The sequence below is a fragment of the Hyperoodon ampullatus genome (genome assembly GCF_949752795.1).
Source record: "Hyperoodon ampullatus genome assembly, chromosome: 7".
Classification (NCBI taxonomy): Eukaryota; Metazoa; Chordata; class Mammalia; order Artiodactyla; family Ziphiidae; genus Hyperoodon; species Hyperoodon ampullatus.
The window spans coordinates 69,172,050-69,191,245 of record NC_136920.1 but is presented as its reverse complement, the minus strand read 5'-3'; the positions used below and the strand labels follow the sequence as shown (position 1 = coordinate 69,191,245).

The window sequence follows — 19,196 nt, the reverse complement described above, 5'->3', positions numbered from 1 at the left end:
TCAGGAGGGAAGCTCACACTGGCCCCTGCAGGACTCAGGCCCATGAATGTGGGACGATCCACAGACAAGGTCCCATCTTCTGCAGGGCATTAAACACCTGAAGCATGTAGGACCACCACCTGGTAGTTTTGGAGGTGAAGAGGGGGTGGTTGTGATCACTTCTGGAGCCTTTCTGGAGAAAGTTCTGGCCAGTCCTCTCTAATTCTTTAAGACATCAAGCTCTCCTAGGCCATGTGGCTGCCAACACACCAGGAGGGGCTTCAGGCACTTTTTGGCCCTTCCCATGCTATGTGGGCTTCCGGGGTCTTCCTGTTTGTGGCCTCACCCCTCAGACCTAAGGCCAAGCACCGACTCTGACCTTTGCTTTCCTCCTTGGAAAAATTAAATTATACTCTTTCTCTGAGCCAACTGCTTTTGGTCACCTGGATTATAAATCTCTACCTTTGCCCAGCCCATTCCTGGGGACCATATCCTCAGGGGCGTTTCAGGGCAAACTGGTACCACATGGGCCTGACTCCATGAACAGAGTCTAGATGAGGTCTGTTGTTCACCAGGATGAGAACAATTCATCAAGAACACACAATGTGCTTTCTTGAAGATTCCTAAGCTTGAGTGTTTGGCTTATTTCTTTTTTATTTCAACTGTAAAATAATCACTTTCTTGAACAGATATTGCAAAGACATTGTACAACATTCAAAAGGCACCAGAGGCAACACAATGAAAGACTCCCCCGCCCTTCCCATCCCACAGTCTCTCAGGTCCCTACCCCAGAGGCAACCACTATTCATATTCTTATATGCCCTTCAAGAAATGTAAGCGTGCATCTTTAACGATAACACAAGTGGAGTACACTACAAATACTCTGCTGCACTTCCTTTGTTAACCAAATGATTTGTCTTGGCAATGTTTAATCTCAAATTCTTATTTTTTTAAAACTGGTCCCCTACTAATAGATATTTAAGTTTTTGTACTCTTTCTGTCACAGAGTGTTCAATAAATAGCACGTGCTTATGTGTGAGGATATCTGTGTATATGAGTTTCTGGATAGGAACTATGAGTCAGAGACATGTGCCCTCCACAAAGCTGTACCAATCAGCACTGCCACAATTAGCATATTACAGTGTCTGTTTTTCTACACCTCTGTCAATATATAGTTATCAAAAGTCCAATAGATCAAAAATTATAGCTCCGTGGAATGAATTTCCATTTCCATAATTGTAAATGAGGTTAACCATCTTTTAAAATATCTGAAAGCCTGTCTATGTGTTTTGATCATTTTTTAAATTGGTTTATTGTTCTTTAAAAAATTGACCCATAAGAGCTCTTTATATATTAAAGAAATTAGCCCTTTGCTTATTGTATGGGCTACAAACATTTCCCCCCACTTTGTCTTTCACCTTTACAATGTTTAAATATTTTCCACAATTAAAAAGATGCTTTTAGTTTATCAGTTATTTCTTTTATGACCTCTGGGTTTTGTGACTTGCTTGGAAGGGATTTTGCTCTAGAGTATAAAACGATTCTATCATGTTTTCTTCTAATGCGTTTATGCCTTCATTTTTAAATATTTAAATCTTTGACATATTTGGAGTTTATTTTGGTTTAAGGATTGAACTATGGAGCAAATTGTGTTTTTCCATGACTTCCAGTTGTGCCATTACCATCTTTCCCCAAGTGACAGGAAATTATATTTTTTCCTTACACTTAATTTGAAATAAATTTGGGTCTTTTTCTGGACTTCCGATTATACACTATTGATCTGTTTATTCATACGCTAGTGTCACATAGTCTTATTTAATATAGCTTTTAATATCTGGTTTGGCTAGTCTTTTCTCTTTACTACCCCCCTTCCCCCCAATACCTCCCTCCCCCACCATCATTACTGTCTTTCAGATATTTTCTGGCTATTCTAGACTATTTAGTTTTTCATTTCCATAGAATCAGCCTGTAGAATTTTTTAAATTATGTGCTGGGGGAAATCTTAAACTTACAGATTAAGTTTGGAGTCCTGATCGTTTTGCAATATTCACTTTCTAATCAAAGTTTTCTTTGTTTATTTAAATAACATTCTTTTAAAAAGGTAACATGTATACATACAAACAGTACAAAAAAGCATATGGTGAAATGTGAATACATCTTTCAGTTCTGACCCCTACTCTCCCAGTTTGCTCTAGAGACATTGAGTTTCTGGTATGTGTACATAGAGATATTCTATGCATATAAAATTCTATACATGCATACAAGCATTTGACTCTGACCCACCTGTCTTTTCCCCAGATGGCAGCTAGCTAGAGATACTCTTCTGTTTTTCCCCACCTAGTAATATATACCAGAGAGCATTCTATATCAGTACATACAGATCTGCCTTATTCTTTTTAATTGCTGCATGGTATTTAATTACATAAAAGCAGCCAGAGTTTTAAAATATGTCCCCTATTAATAAAAAATCACTTCTTTCCATCTCTTATTTTTATAAACAATGTTGTAATGAGTATTCTTCCTCATATACCTTTGTGTGAGAATATTTCTGAAAAACAAATTCCTAGATACAGAATTACTATGTCAAGGTATAAAGAAAATGTACACACAATAGTGTAAATATACTCAGCACTACAGAACTGTACACTTAAAAATGGTTAAGATGGTAAGTATTATGTTATGTGGGTCTTTTTTGCCACAATAAAAAAAGAAAATGTACAATTTTGACAGATATTGCCAAATTGCCTCTAAATCTTGACAATTTATTATTTCCCCATTTAAATTTGCCTTCTGTTTGCAATATTTTGGCTCAGTTGCTGTAAAAATAGATTTTTAGGGAGTTAAATAACCTATAAGTTCTGAATAAAACTGTCCCCCATTTCGTCCATAGAGAGATTCAGAAAACTTTCCTGGCACTGATGATGCTCTGATGTAAAACTGTGGAGGTCAGGAATTGCAGCTAAGAGCAGGGCTCTGCTGCCTTCCAGCAAAAGCAGCCTGTGCCAGTTTTATTTAAGAACAGGCACCACTGATTCGCTTTGGCTGTTTGTCGTACTGTGATTTAGATTTGTTTGAAGACACAGCTGAAAGCAAACAAAAGGTTTCATATGACTGAAATCACACCTTTCAACTGATGTTCTAATTTCTGTATCAAGTGTTTGTGACTGAGAATCTTTCTTTAACTTCTTTTCCACCCCCACTCCTAGTACCACTTTATTTCTATCAACCACAAGTACCCACTTAACACACTCCATGGAGTTAAGCCTTGAGTGAGGAGGTGAAGGACAAAAGAGGTATGAATAACAATATTAATGTAACACCAATAAAACTGGGCACCCCTGGGGACTGTGTATAGCAGGGTGACAAATCTAAAATTTCTACCCAATCTGACTCCAAGAAGCCTTGAAAAGCACTGTAGGTGTTTACTGAATGTTTCTTGAGGAGGCAGCAGAGGGTTAACTACATCACACCGTGTTCTGCAAAGTGCGCTGCTAAAAATCCTCTTTGGATGTCTCTTCTTTTAGAAATCAAATTTACTGAAAATCTTCTTTGGACCTTTCTTTTTCTCTAGTCCAAATGGCAGCTGCTCATATATGTCTCTTCTCATGCCTTAAAATTCTAATACTGTCCCAGCTTCCTGGCCTTACTCCTCCCCTCACTTCTTTTTCCTCGTCTACTTTCTCTAGCAGTTTTTTTCTTCTTTCAATTGCACTCCCACCCAATGAAACCAAAGCATCTTCTTAGAATATGGGAGAACAAGGGGATTACAAATCCTTCAAATTTAATTTTTTGTCCTAATACTGAGTAATAATGGGTCATGCTTCAAGCCAGGCACTGTATGTGTATTATTTCATAACCAACATACGAAGTTCATATTCTCATTATCACCATTTTGCAAATGAAAAATCTAAGGCTCAGTGAGGTTAGGTGACCTACTCAAGGTCAAAGACTTTGGAAGCTTACCTACTTGCCCTGTACTGTTTTCATGGTTCTTAAGTAACAATGCAAGGCAGTAGATAAGTGCAATGCAATGCAAGAGCAAATAAGTGGTCTTGATTGTGCCCTTGACTCCTATATACTTTCTCTGATCTCTGCCTTTCCAAGTCCTTCTGCTAGGTCTAGTGATATCCCTGGTCCCACCTCAGTAGCTGAACCAATCTCTAGACCCAGCATTTCTCACCCAACTGGCTTAGCTCTGCATCCTGGGGTTCCATAGCTCTCCTCTCTTTTTTGTGCTGAGCCTTTGTTCTCTTTAGTGCCCCATCCCCAATATCCTGCCCTGAATTCTGGCTCTCTGCCTGGGTTTCTATCACTTGGTCTACTTCTTGCCAATCCACTGCTGCCCTGAAATGTCAATCAATTTACCTTCTACCTTCATTTCCTTTTTTAGTATAAATTGCCCTACCCACAGCCCCTGTATGGAGTAATAGGCTCTATGGTTCTTTACATGGGGATAACTGCTGATTGGATTAGAAGTAGATACCTGATGCAGGGGGCACCCACGCACAGACTGTCCAATGATCAGTTTGTCTTCCCAGTATTTCAACTAAGAGCCATCAACACTGCTCAGTTAGCTACGGGAAGCCAAGGAAGAAAGTCATAGAGCCACCATTTGGGGCCATGTGCAACGTAAGTAAGAAGAGACAACAGATCTATTGAGAAAGGATGCTGGAAGAGAGTCACACAGGAGAGCGTAGAAAAGACCATGTGACTCTGGGGTGGTGGGGTTGGGTGGGGAGGGGAGAGTGTAAGTGGTTGACTCAGCCTGATACCTTCTGGTTACAGTTCTCATGAGGCTTTTTTGCACTTGGTATTAACTTGTGTTCTCCTGAGTTCTGTTTTCTCCCTACAATAAAGCTTCCTTTGTTCTTAAGTTAGTTTGAGCAGGTTTCTCTTACTTACAATTAAGAAACTTCACCAGACTCACAGATACAGAGAACAAACTAGTGGTTATCAGTGGGGAGAGGGAGAGGGGGAGAGGCAATATAGGGGTGGCGGAGTGGGAGGTACAAACTATTGGGTGAAAGATAGGATCAAGGATGTACTGTGCAACATGGGGAACAGAGCCAATATTTTGTAATAGCTGTAAATGGAAGGTAACCTTTAAAATTGTATTAAAAATTAAAAACAAAGAGGCTTCACTAGACTACCTCCTTTCTTGGGTTGGAAGCCTTGTCTGCATTTCTACCCCCGGCAGGTGTCCCACTGTATATGGGAAGATCTCCTGTTTTGGGCTGCCTCTAGGCCTTGTTCTGGAGGTGGCATTGAACTAGCTCCTGTGGGCATCCAGATAAAGCTGTTCCAAGGAAGGGGAAGAATACATGCACAGGAATAGATTTGGAATGGGCATGGAGTTTTGTTGTGGCTCCTTTTTTAAATGAGGATGTGGTTACTGCCTTCAAATTGTTTAGGGTCAACTTTGGGACAGAGGGCTAGGGCCATCAGGAAATGACACTGCTAAGCAGGGGTGGGAGAGGCAGGCTGAGGCAGAGCCTGGGCGATGACAAAGGAGGGGTGTCCTCATCCTGTGGCGTTCTCAGACTGGGGACTGACATGATGAACTTGAACCTTTAGAATCATTAACTTTTCTAGCTCCTTCAGGGGCTCTTCGGTCTTAGGACAGACCCCTCACTTTACTGATGAGGAAATGGAGACCAAGAATGAAAACATGGTAATGATAGGTAACACTTAGTGAGCACTTTCTACAGGGCAGGCTTTGCTCCAAGCACTTTTCATGCATCAGCTCCATTAGTCCTCATGGTAACTCTGTGAGGTTGGCATATTACCATCCTCATCTGAAAGAAGAGGAAACCAAGGCACAGAGGGGTTGAGCAATTTGTCCAAAGTCACAAAATAAGTAAGAGCTGGAACTAGCATTTGCACCCAGGAGTCATGATTCAGAGCCAATGCTTTTAGCTGTTATATGGTACTACTTCTCACAAGCACTGAAGATCATTGGAACTTTATTATTATGAATAAAAGCTGATTGTGTGTGTGTGTGTGTGTGTGTGTGTGTGAGAGAGAGAGAGAGAGAGAGAGAGAGAGAGAGAGAGAGAGAGAGACTTTCTCAATCAGATGAGGCAGCATGTCACGATTCATGGAAAACATCAGAAATCAGGCAATGATTTTAATTTCATTTAGAGGAAAGGGATCACAAGTTTAGAAAATCAAAAATCAGGAAAAATAAAAGTTTAGTAGACATCTGTTATCTCTAATGATTTAAAGGAGATGAGAAAAGAAAATTCTCAAACCCTTTCTACCAGTTTCCAGAGGCTTATAAACTGTTTCAGCTTTAAAGAAAAAGAACATCTGCGATAATCCTGGCAGCAGGCTTAAGGAATCTGCCAAAGTGAGGCCTCCTGAAGGTGAAATAATCAATGTCTATGTTAGGGTCCACCATTATCTGACCTCTTATGGTCAGGGAAGACTTAAATCTACAGAAGTATAAAAGTTGGAGTATTCTTTTCCCTGTATTTCTAGAAATATAAAAGTTGGAATGTTTTTCTAGCATTTTTTCATAAGTGAGTACCCATTCACAGCTCCTGACTTTATGTAAGAGACTGTTGCCGGAGCTGCTCCAGGTCTTTGCTCACAACCCTCTAACCCTCACCTTTAGCAGGAATGTCCTTGCTCAAATCCTGCCAATCCCCCACCTTTATCAGGAGTGAACATAAATCTTTAAGTTAAAGGGCCCAGAGATAAGAAAGGAAGCTACAAACAAACAAAAAAACCCAGATGGAAACAGCCGGGACCAAGATAGCAATGAATCTGACCTCCAACAGACCCTGAGTCTCATTACAAGTTAATTTTACTATATTGGCATATTAAATAACACACCTACCAGGGGCTGTAACTGAACATTAAGGACCAAAAAAGGATAAAAAAGGGATGGCACCCCTCTCCCTCGAAAAAGCCCTGCCCCTTCCCCAGTAGACTAATGCATATACCTCCCCATCATTAGCCTCACTCCTCCTCCCTTTGTCTTTACCCTTTAAAATTAAATCCCTCTGGCCAGGTGGGCGAGAAGTTGATCTGTGAACCTTAGTTCCCACTTCTCCATTCTTTGACCCCTGAATTAAGCTTGTGCTGTGTCGAACTCAGCATAGGTTTTGTTATTCACTGATTTGAACCAGAGCAACCAGAATGGAAAAAGAGCCCTCCCCGCCAAGGCAGAGAGCCTCAGCCAAGCTAGGGCCCAAGCAGGGTCCATACGACTTAATTTGGCAACAAGACATTTATAGCTTGTGTGTCAATTCACCAATTCAGACATTGGTTGAGCAGCTACTGCGTGTGAGACAGTGTATGAAGTGCTGGAGATGCTAGGTGGACATCAGGAAACATGAAAGACTGAGCTGATGCAAAAGGGTCTCCCTCCTGCTACAAACATGTAGAAATGCTAGACAAAATACAGCAGGACAAAGTTTCAAAAATGCTTAAGGGAGTTTAGAAAAATTCCCTGGATGCCAGAAAGGAGGAGGAAAGTCTAACCAAAAACTGTGAGTAGGAGCTGATGCATGGGGCCAGGCCTGGCGTATGGCCCCTGGAGCTAGAGGTGGAGGTTTTAAAGCCATGCAGAGAGAGAAGGGGAGGTCTCAAGTTGGTGTTAGGTGAGATGTGGGAAGACACCCCTGCATCAAGCTGGACATTTTGAAGGGCTGAACGGGGATAAGAAAACCCTCCATCAGTCACTTGGGGAGGTGGCAAGGAAACTTGTCCTTTGTCCAGGCCCTTGAATGAAAATTCACCTTCAAGAAATAGAAGCCCCAGACTCTCCCATGTGTAAGTGCAGAGTCCATATTTACATTGGCCTGGCAGTGGGGAACTCTAAGCTGAGAAATGCCATCAAAACTTGGGTGGAAAGACAAAAATACTATCTCCCCCTGAGGGTACACACAACTTGGGCACAGAGGACTCCCACAGGAAACAAAGAAAAAGACCCACTAAAGATGAGCAAACAATCCAAAATCAAATGAGGACACTAGTGATGGGGAGAGAGGGCAAGTTCATCAAATGAACATTAGTCCCTAAGACCCTGAGATAATAGAATAATCTGAATGACACAATTAGATGTGTTTAAAATTGAAAACATTAAAAGTAACCATAATGAAGCAATAGAATAAGAACAGAGCGGTGAGGAAAATCAACAAGTGCTTGCCTTCCAGGGACATAGCACATGCCTTGGAGATGGAAAAGGAAAGAAGCAGGAGAAAGTGGGCATAGAGGGAACCTACCTCAACATTAAAAAGGCCATATATGACAAACCCACAGCAAACATCATTCTCCATGGTGAAAAACTGAAAGCAATTCCTCTAAGATGAGGAACAAGACAAGGATGTCCACTCTCACCACTGTTGTTCAACATACTTTTGGAAGTCCTAGCCATGGCAGTTGAGAAGAAAAATAAATAAAAGGAATCCAAATTGGAAAAGAAGAAGTAAAACTGTCATTGCTTGCAGATGACATGATACTATACATAGAAAATCCTAAAGATGCCACCGAAAACTACTAGAGCTAATCAATGAATTTAGTAAAGTCATAGGATACAAAATTAACACACAGAAATCTCTTGTATTCCTATACACTAACAACCAAAGATCAGAAAGAGAAATTAAGGAAACAATTCCATTCACCATTGTAACAAAAAGAATAAAATACCTAGGAATAAACCTACCTAAGGAGGCAAAAGACCTGTATGCAGAAAACAATAAGACACTGATGAAAGAAATCAAAGACGATACAAACATATGGAGAGATATACCATGTTCTTGGATTGGAATCAATATTGTGAAAATGACTATACTACCCCAAAGCAATCTACAGATTCAATGCAATCCCTATCAAATTACCAATGACATTTTTCACAGATCTAGAACAAAAAATTTTACAATTTGTATGGAAACACAAAAGACTGCAAACACCCAAAGCAACCTTGAGAAAGAAAAACGGACCTTTGACTTCAGATTATACTACAAAGCTACAGTAACCAGGACAATATGGCACTGGCACAAAAACAGAAATATAGATCAATGGAACAGGATAGAAAGCACAGAGATAAACCCACACACCTATGGTCACCTAATCTATGACAAAGGAGGCAAGTACATACAATGGAGAAAAAACAGCCTCTTCAATAAGTGGTGCTGGGAAAACTGGACAGCTACATGTAAAAGAATGAAATTAGAACACTCCCTAACACCACACACAAAAATAAACTAAAAATGGATTAAAGACCTAAATGTAAGGTCAGACACTATAAAACTCTTAGAGGAAAACATAGGCAGAACACTCTTTGACATGAAACGCAGCAAGATCTTTTTTGACCCACCTCCTAGATTAATGAAACTAAAAATAAACAAATGGGGCTTCCCTGGTGGCGCAGTGGTTGGGGGTCCGCCTGCCAGTGCAGGGGGCACGGGTTCATGTCCCAGTCTGGGAGGGTCCCGCATGCCGCGGAGTGGCTGGGCCCGTGGGCCATGGCTGCTGAGCCTGCACATCCGGAGCAACGGGAGAGGCCACAGCAGTGAGAAGCCCACGTGCCACAAAAGTAAATAAATAAATAAATAAACAAACAAATGGGACCCAATTAAACTTAAAAGCTTTTGCACAGCAAAGGGAACCATAAACAAGATGAAAAGACAACCCTCAGAATGGGAGAAAATATTTGCAAATGGAACAATGGACAAAGTATTAATCTCCAAAATTTACAAGCAGCTCATGCAGCTCAATATTAAAAAAACAAACAACCGAATCGAAAAATGGGAGGAAGACCTAAATAGACATTTCTCCAAAGAAGACATACAGATGGTCAAGAGGCACATGAAAAGATGCTCAACATCACTAATCATTAGAGAAATGCAAATCAAAACTACAATGACGTATCACCTCACACCAGTCAGAATGGCCATCATTAAAAAATCTACAAACAATAAATGCTGGAGAGGGTGTGGAGAAAAGGGAACCTTCTTGCACTGTTGGTGGGAATGTAAATTGATACAGCCACTATGGAGAACAGTATGGAGGTTCCTTATAAAACTACAAATAGAACTACCATATGACCCAGCAATCCTACTACTGGGCACATACCCAGAGAAAACCATAATTCAAAAAGACACATGCGGGCTTCCCTGGTGGCGCAATGGTTGAGAGTCTGCCTGCTGATGCAGGGGACACGAGTTCATGCCCCAGTCCAGGAGGATCCCACATGCCGCGGAGCGGCTGGGCCCGTGAGCCATGGCCGCTGAGCCTGCGCATCGAGAGCCTGTGCTCTGCAACGGAAGAGGTCCCAACAGTGAGAGGCCCGCGTACTGCAAAAAAAAAAAAAAAAGACACATGCACCCCAATGTTCATTGCAGCACTATTTACAAGAGCCAGGACACGGAAGCAACCTAAATGTCCAATGACAGATAAATGGATAAAGAAGATGTGGTACACATATATAATGGAATATTACTCAGCCATAAAAGGAACGAAATTGGGTCATTTGTAGAGACGTGGATGGACCTAGAGACTGTCATACAGAGTGAAGTAAGTCAGAAGGAGGAAAACAAATATCAGATATTAACACATATTTGTGGAATCTAAAAAAAAAGGTATAGATGATCTTATTTGCAAAGCAGAAATAGAGATACAGACATAGAGAACAAAACAAATGTGTGGATACCAAGGGGGAAAAGGGGTGGGGTGGGATGAATTGGGAGATTGGGATTGACATATATATATGCTATTGATTCTATGTTTTAAATAGATAACTAATGAGAACCTACTGTAAAGCACAGGGAACTCTACTCAATGCTCTGCGGTGACCTAAATGGGAAGTAATCCAAAAAAGAGGGGATGCCTATATACATACAGCTGATTCACTTTGCCGTATGGTAGAAACTAACACAACATTGTAAAGCAACTATACTCCAATAATTTTTTTTAAAAAAGGAAAAAGAAAAAGAAAAAGAAGAAGAAAGAAAGAAAAGAAAGAAAGAAAGAAAGAAAGAAGGAAGGAAGGAAGGGAGGGAGGGAGGGAGGGAGGGAGGGAGGAAGGAAGCAGGGACCATTCAGTCTAGGAGAGGGACCGCACAGGGAGCTGTGGTCGCCCCAGGAAGGGGTGCCACACCCAGCCTGCCCAGAGGAAGGGACAGGGAAACTAATATGTGTCCTCAGGGAATAGGGGGGATGTTAAAGGCTGGGGGGGGGGGGACCCAGAGAATGGCACTTTCAAGGGCTGCCACAGTCTAATGTTTGCATTTCCTCAGCTGCTGCAGAGATTCCCTTAAAGAAACTAAGTACATTATACGGAAATAGTTATTTATGTATCCACCTCTCCAGCCCAAGCTGTGAATTTCTCCAGCTTGGAGACAGTGTGTCCTGCATTCACACAGAGCCACACTCCCCCTCACTGATTCCCCTCTTGCCACACCAGTCTTCTGTCAGTTCTTCAAGCATGATAAGCTCTTTTCTACTTCTGGGTCTCTGCACATGCTGTTGTCACCATCTAGAATGATCTTTTCCTTGTGCTTTTCTTTTGGGTCTCAGCTTAATGGTCTCAGAAAGACCTTCCCTGACTACCTTACTAACAAGGTCCCACCCTACTGCTGTTTTCTAGCCACCTCTTGTTGGTTTCTTCCTCTTACCATAATTTATAATTATTTAACCCTTTTTTCTTCTTGTCTCCCCCATTAGAATGCAGACTCCATGAAGGCAGGGAATGATCTGTTCATTGTTGGATCTCTAATGCCTGGCATTTATTTAGTAGATGTTTAGTAAAGTTATCAAGTAAATTACTCATGCAAGTAACAATTATGAAGCAATTAAAACTATACCCAGCTCAGAGGACACAGAGATGGAAAGCATGGATTTGAACTTTGCAGTTTAGTGAGGGAGAGACATCAAACAAGGACTTGCATCATTACGTGATGATGATAATGATGGGGGAGGTACAGGGTGTTGTGGGAGCACATGGCAAGGGCATGGATTTTGTACAGAATTCAGGAAGGCTTCCAGGAAGAAGGAACATCTAAGCTGAGTCCTGAAGGATAGATGGAGTTCAACAGTTGATGGGGCGCTGGAAGATGTTTTCCAGGCTGACAGAAGGCCCAGATGCAAGAGGGACATGGCTCTGGAGAGTCTGAAAGAGGTTCTGCACGGGTATAGCTTAGAGCTGCAGCAAGAAATAAGATGGGGGAGGTAAACAAGGCCAGATCATAGAGGGTTTTCAAGCTAGGATAAGGAGTTTGGGCTTTATCTTGCTGTCAATCGGGAGCCATTAAACATTTTAATTGGGAGAGTGGCATAATCCAATTGGTATTTTATAAAATGGCCGTGGGACAGTGTGGAAAACAGGAAGAGGATTGAAGGCAGGGAGACCAGATGGCTAGGGCAATAATTTAGGCAAGAGATGAGGATGGTTTAACTAGAGGTGCGGTAATGAGGAAGTGACCTGGAGGAATTTAGAAGAGAAGGCGGAAGTTGGGACAGGGGGCACAATCAAGGATGATGCCTAGCTTTCTAGCATGAATAACATGGTGAAGGGGGCACCATCTTTGGGCCACATCCAGCAGAGAACCAGACACCTAGTATACATGCCATAGATGTCTACTTAATGAAGTAGAAATGGTCTTAGTGCAACATTTTCATAAGATGAGTATACACCAGCTCACTTTCGGGTCCTGGGTCTACCTAGGATCTGCCATTCCCTACTGCCTCTACCTGCCTTGGGTTACTCATTTGTGACCTGCCAGGCCAGCCTTAGTCCAGTATTTCTAATCCACAGTCCCCACCAGGACCCATTTGCCTCTGTCCCCTGCTGAGAAGTGTGCCTTGTGCCCTTCCCCCACTCTCTCTGGCCACCAGTGTCATTATTGCCAATAATGCTACTGTAATTTTTCATTAATTTTCTTGGTATTTTGAAGTTATAGTAACATTAAAATGTATACTCAATAATATTATTACAGTTTTCCACTACTAATGCAATTATTATTTTTGTTCATTTGTGTTTGAAAGCCATTAGCATAAGATTTACCTCCAACAATATCTGCTGTGATTTTTAATGCCCTTGAAACTTGCAGCAAGCGATAAGTCTATAATAAGAGAAGGCTGGGAAGCATATAAATGTCTTTCTTGGGAAAATAGGGCTTTTATTTTCAACCTGGTTGTACTCGGGTTCTTTGATAGAGCAGCTGGTAGGATATAATGTATTAAAGGCTGAGAACACTGTGTTAGTTTGTAGATGTGTTCAAACAGTTTCCTGGTTATTCAGAGGACACTTTTATATTCTAGGAAGATTCATATTCTTGTTCCTTTTTTATGCCGTTTCTTACCTGACTTCCAGAAAAATATAATAAATTGTGTGCTTGCAGGGAACAATATTTAGAACCATGAATTATTTGGAAGAGAAGGGACCCTGAAATGACTCTATCCTCCTGACTTTCTGAGGACCTGGGGAGCTGGATGCATGGCTTAGCAGAGCTCTGGAAACAGGCTTATTTCAGAGGCTGGAGAGGGGAGTTTCTCCGTGGGGCAGGGAAGGAGGATGAGCAGGGCAGGCCTCATGAGTGTGTGACCTGTTCAGACTCTCAGGGCCCCATACTGTGAAATTCAGTGTCACCATCTTGGAATTCTTAAGTTTTGAACAAGGGACCCCACATTTTCACTAGGCTCTGCAAATTATGTATCTGGTACGACATACAGGTTTTGGAGTCAGACAGGCTTGGGTTCAAGTTCTGGAATTCTCTAACTATTGACCTTATCAGTTTCCTTATCAGAAAAAACGGGAAATTTAATATTGTCTTCTCCAAGTAGAGGTGAGAGCTAAAAGTACATGTTCAGCATCTAGAGGGCCTGACAGGTGGTGACAAACCCTAGGACATGCTCAGTGGGATTTTTTTTTTTTTTTTTTTTTTTTTTTTGCGGTACGCGGGCCTCTCACTGTTGTGGCCTCTCCCGTTGCAGAGCACAGGCTCCGGACGCGCAGGCTCAGCGGCCATGGCTCACGGGCCCAGCCACTCCGCAGCATGTGGGATCTTCCCGGACCGGGGCACGAACCTGTATCCCCTGCATTGGCAGGTGGACTCTCAACCACTGCGCCAGCAGGGAAGCCCTCAGTGGGATTTTTAACTCCCATGTGCAATACCCATAATTAAACATTGTTATGACTTAATGTCAAGAACACTAGCCAGCTGGGAGAGCCAGACATCGTCAGTGTGTACAGAGGCTAATCCCAGGTGTGCTGATTAGGAACACGCCGAGCAAAGAACATTTTCCTAAGGGGGCCATAAGGCGGGGGGTTCCATCCATCAGTTTTCACCCTTTTTACTGCTATGACACATGACAGATAATGCTTGCCGGCACAATGTGGTCTCAGTTTCTCACAATTTATACATGCTTCCCGTCTCTCCAGAAACCTCTCAAGACAGCCAATGAGTGACACAGGCATTATTATAAAGATGCCCTTGACCTTGATCTAATTAATTTGCAAACTTTAGTATTTCAACTATTATTTGTAATAGATGGTTTTCAACATATGACACAACAGAACAGATATAGCCAGTGTATCACAATTCCATGCTTGAGAACCAGGAACCCAAACAAGGGATACTGCCTCCATGACACGCTGGAGAGACCAGGACCAATATGAAGCCCTTCATGACTTTGCAGATGAACATGGTCGTGCTGTAGCCCAAATGAGTGATGCCAGTTACGAGGCATGGCAGCCAGAGTCAGGGAAACACGAAGTTGTTGGTAAGATAAACTTGTGATGAATGACATGCTGTCTCAAAACACTGGGTTAAACATTTTTTCTGAGAATGTTGAAAGGTTTTAAATCAAATTAATGAGAAACATAAGCTAATTCCTGGGCGTTTTTGGACTCTGGTCCAAAAGAATTCCTCAGGGGATTATAGTAGGAATCAGGTGACCTTTGCTGCATTCACTTTAGAGTTTGTGGGAGCTTGGAGTCCAGATGGTAGACGTCAGGAGGAAGGGCTAGGGGCCTCAGCTCTGCTTGCCCTTCTGCAATACACATCATGAGATACAGGGCCCAGTGTCTTCAGGGCCCCTGCACTGTCTCAGGAGATGTGGGCAGGAGCCTGAGCAGGCAAAAGCCCCTCAGTGACCTGTGCTGGAAATGACCACACTCCAAGCACCGTTTGCTCTTTCTTTACTTCCTCCTGCACACTTGTGAGCAGTGAGATGTGGGTGCCTGCCCAGCTCTCTCAGGCCCAAAGGGCTTTTGTGGGTAGTGATGGCCAAAGCTGGACCATCTCTTCCCCACAGTGCAGCCTGTGAATGACCTTCAAAAAACCATAGCTCTTCTTTCAAGATCCCTCATCAGCCTCCTTCTAGTGCTTTTGATGAGGGATGATGGTACTTCCCAACAGACAGAAAAGAATGACGGACGATTGTTCCCTTACCTCTCATTGGTATGAATGGGGTCCTAGATAATAGCCCAGCTCCTGGGCCCACATGACACAGTACATGGTACATAAAAGATGCTTCTGTCTATAATGATTATGATTAATCACTAGCTAATTTATCAAACACGTCAAGACATAGATGCAAAAAGCATGTGTCGATAAATAAATGTTTCTCTTTGGAAATGGTGATTTTAGCTTAGAGTGACTGTCACTCCCCCAACCCTCTCATGGATCAGAGTAAGAAAACCGTAATCCACCGCACTGACCCTTGGGAGAACAGAGACTTGGTATCCCAACAATGCAGCCACAGTAGCAGCTTTTAGCACAAGCTGAAGAAACCACAAATGCAGTTAGGGAAAATCTGAGACGACAAGATGGACATTTGTGCCTCTGTCCTCTACTGAACAGAAACCCCCTCAAACCCAGCAAATAGATTTCACTTCCTAGGGTACCAATTTTCCAGCGCATTGTACTGTAAATTTCGAGCCCCTGGGAAAGAAAGCTAAAGGATGCTTGACTGCATTTCTGGGTTTTGGTCCTTCTGTGATTGTTTTTCTTACCTGTTGTCGAATTTCCTCCTCCATTTTCACTGGTGAACCCAATTCTGCAACTTGTTTGACGCCTTCGCTGGCATATCCTCCATACTCCCATAACACGTAATTCTTGGAGTGGGATCCGCCGATGATTGCAGACCAGTGATTTGCCCGACCTGGGAAAGCCAATCAGGATGCAGGTATCAGTGTGTATGTGGCTAAAACACAAGTCCCTTAAAGGATGGGGAGGAGGTGTAATTGGACAATGATTCAAGCAGCGTTGGCTAAGCACCTGCCCTGTGTTAGGTCCTGCGCTATTCTGGGATGAATAAGACAGTCCCTGTAAGCAAGTATGTCTTGGGGATATATGACAGGGCAATGGGTAGATGTCTAAACAAGACACAGAAGTGGCCCAGAATGATGACTCCTGTCTGGAAGGATCTTAGAGAAGAAGAAAGTTGAGAGAATTTTTAAATGCTGAGCAGATTTGTAAGACAGAACAGAGAGGAAAGGCTATTTCTGGCAGACTCAGAAACATTAAATAACATTGTGTGTTTGGGGAGCCATAAGTAATTTAGCAGTGCTGTGTCACAAACTGTCAACGGGAGAGGCAGGAAATGATGCCAGGGAGGTAGGAAGGGACCCGCTCAAATGAGTTTGGATGTCATTTGAAAGGGTCTGAAACCACTGAAGGGTTCTGGGCAGGGGAACGAAACAATCACATTTGACTTTTAGATAAATCATCCAGGCAGCAGCATGAAGAATGCATTAGAGGGAGCAAAACTGGAGTGTGGAGCTGGGGAGGTCAGCACAGAGCAAAAGGTAAAGGGAGTGAGTGGGGAATTAGGCTTGACAGTTCCTGGGAAAAAGCACTGCTGTTTTTAGCTGGCTTTTTTTTCTTTAAACATCTTTATTGGAGTATAATTGCTTTTTAGCTGGCTTTTACATACCTTCCAGGGTGAGGGGCAGGCAGGCTAGCCATGTGAAAGCATGGGAAAGGTGGTTTGGATACAAGAACATGACCAGTCTACTGCGGTTTGGTGAGGATCATGCAGGATGATGACTGCAGTGGGATGTAGCAGGGAATTAATGGATGACACAAAGGGAGAACAGAATAAGATCTGGACAGGACCAAGACAGAACTTAGCCTGAAGATTTTTCCATCTCAGGAGGGAGGAAGGAGAGGAGAGAGTCAACACCAGCACCACCCTGGATTTGTTTTTGCATGTGATGAATATAGATGCATATATCTTGATTACTAAGTTACATACAATTCATCATAGGGTTGGCTCAGTTGTCTGCATTCTGTGGTTGGTTTTATAAAGTCTTAAGTTAAGGAACATTTTCAGGCATAGTGAAGAGGAAAACTTGAACTGGGTGGACCCAGCTGACAATTGCAGTTTATCACCCTGTGGCCCAGAGTGGGCAGAACTCTCCACGCTACCCCACCACTTAAGAAAGTGATTCTGAACAGGCCCTGATCTTGTTTACATCTGCCACCTGCTACCCCAGGGTGCCCTGACCCAGAGGCACATCAAGAACATGGGCACAAAGCCACCTGCCCAGCCTGCTGAGGGATGACATGACCCAGGCAGATGACATCACCATGTGGGTCCGCCCAACTGCTGGATCATTATTTCCCACATATCAGGGAAATGCAAGCTCCATGTCATGTCCTTAGAGAATGGAGATGTTGCCAGCTATTTCTCTAACTCACTTCCTGAGTAGGGAGAATGTCCTGGCTATCATCTAGGCCAAGAGCACTGCTTGTGTAGGGGCAAGGGTAAGAACCAGTCATGACCTTTGGTTCATGATGTGAACACAGGGAGACCAGGTTCAGCATCTCTTATTCCCCGGCTCTGTTCCACCAAAATGTCCCCTCGTTCCAGACCCAACCTACTTGCAATTTCACACTTCAGTGGCTCAGCACATGCTGCTCCCTCTGTGCTTTCCTCCTCTTGTCATGGCTGACTCATTCCTCCTTTATAATTTACCCAGAAGCCTCCCAAGACCACCACAGAATGACTTAGGCCCTTGTCTTCTGATCACATTTTTTAAAAAATTGAAGTATAGCTGATGTACAATATTATATTAATTTCAGGTATACAACATAGTGATTCAATATTTTTATAAAGTTAAAGTTATTACAAAATAATGGCTATATTTCTCTGTGCTGTACAATATATCCTTGTTGCTTACCTATTTGATACTTAGTGGTCTGTATGTCTTAATCCCATACCCCTATCTTGCCCCTCCCCTTCCCCTTTCCCCACTGGTAACTATTAGTTTGTCCTATCAGCATCGATCACATTTACGATCCCTGCTACACGTCTGTTTTCCCACTAGACTGTAAGCTCCCTGAGGAAGCCTGTCTTCAGACTGTATCCCCAGTGCCTAGCACTGAGCTTGCTGCATTGTGAATGCTTAGTACATGTTTCCTGAAGCATTCATCCAGTCAAATGCAAAGGTGGCAGTATATGTGCTCGAAGTGTTTGGGAACAGGCTGGCACAGATTTGACTCAATGTGATTAAATTCAAATCTCAGTTCAGCAGAGTTCCTAACTCCTACTGGGCTAAAGCACTCAGCTATTCTGCATGCTGTTAAAAATAAACACCAACAACAACAAAAAGGAAAGGCATGGGTCTCAGAGCCAGCAGACAGGGATTCAAATCCCGGCATTTCCACTTACTAGCTGTGTAAACTTGGTCAAATTCCAATTATTTTATTTCCCTGAGTCCCAGCTCCCTCTTTTGTAATTCAGGGGTGATAATGCCTACCTTATTGACCTGTTATAAGAATTAAATTCAATTTTTAAAATAATGACATAACATATGTGCAATCACTGACACACAATAGACCCTCAATAATTATAGTTTCCTCCTTCCCTGGTTGTTTGGGAGGCTACAAAAATGAGTAAAACGTGAACCTGCCTTTAATTCAATATAGGAGATAAGAGATACATAATATGAACTAAGATAAGAGAATAGGAACATGCACAATCACAGGGGGGATTAGGGGATGGACCCAGATGGCTCTTTCTGGTTTATTCATTCAACTTCCATTTACTATGTGCCAAGCACAGTGGCAGGCCCTGGGCACCAACAGGAATTGGATATGGTGCTTGTCCTGGAGGGACTCATGGTCTGGGGGTGGAGAAACAGATGGATAAGCAGATTACCTATAATCGAGCATGTTCAGAGCTCTAGAAACAAGAACACAGAGCAAAGGGGATGGAGCAGCTAATTCCAAATTCAAGGATTCAAACATACCACATTTATT

At 42.5% G+C, this 19,196-nt stretch overlaps 1 protein-coding gene across 1 annotated transcript in view; it reads right to left on the bottom strand.

The window, feature by feature from the left end:
* Window positions 1–19,196, bottom strand: part of SPON1 (spondin 1) — a gene marked incomplete at both ends in the record, with an annotated part of 272,489 nt that overhangs the window by 96,209 nt on the left and 157,084 nt on the right. Inside the window, one exon of the mRNA XM_079709166.1 lies at window positions 15,944–16,092. Coding sequence (XP_079565292.1) covers window positions 15,944–16,092 — 149 coding nt within the window. The remainder of the gene's footprint in view (window positions 1–15,943; window positions 16,093–19,196) is intronic.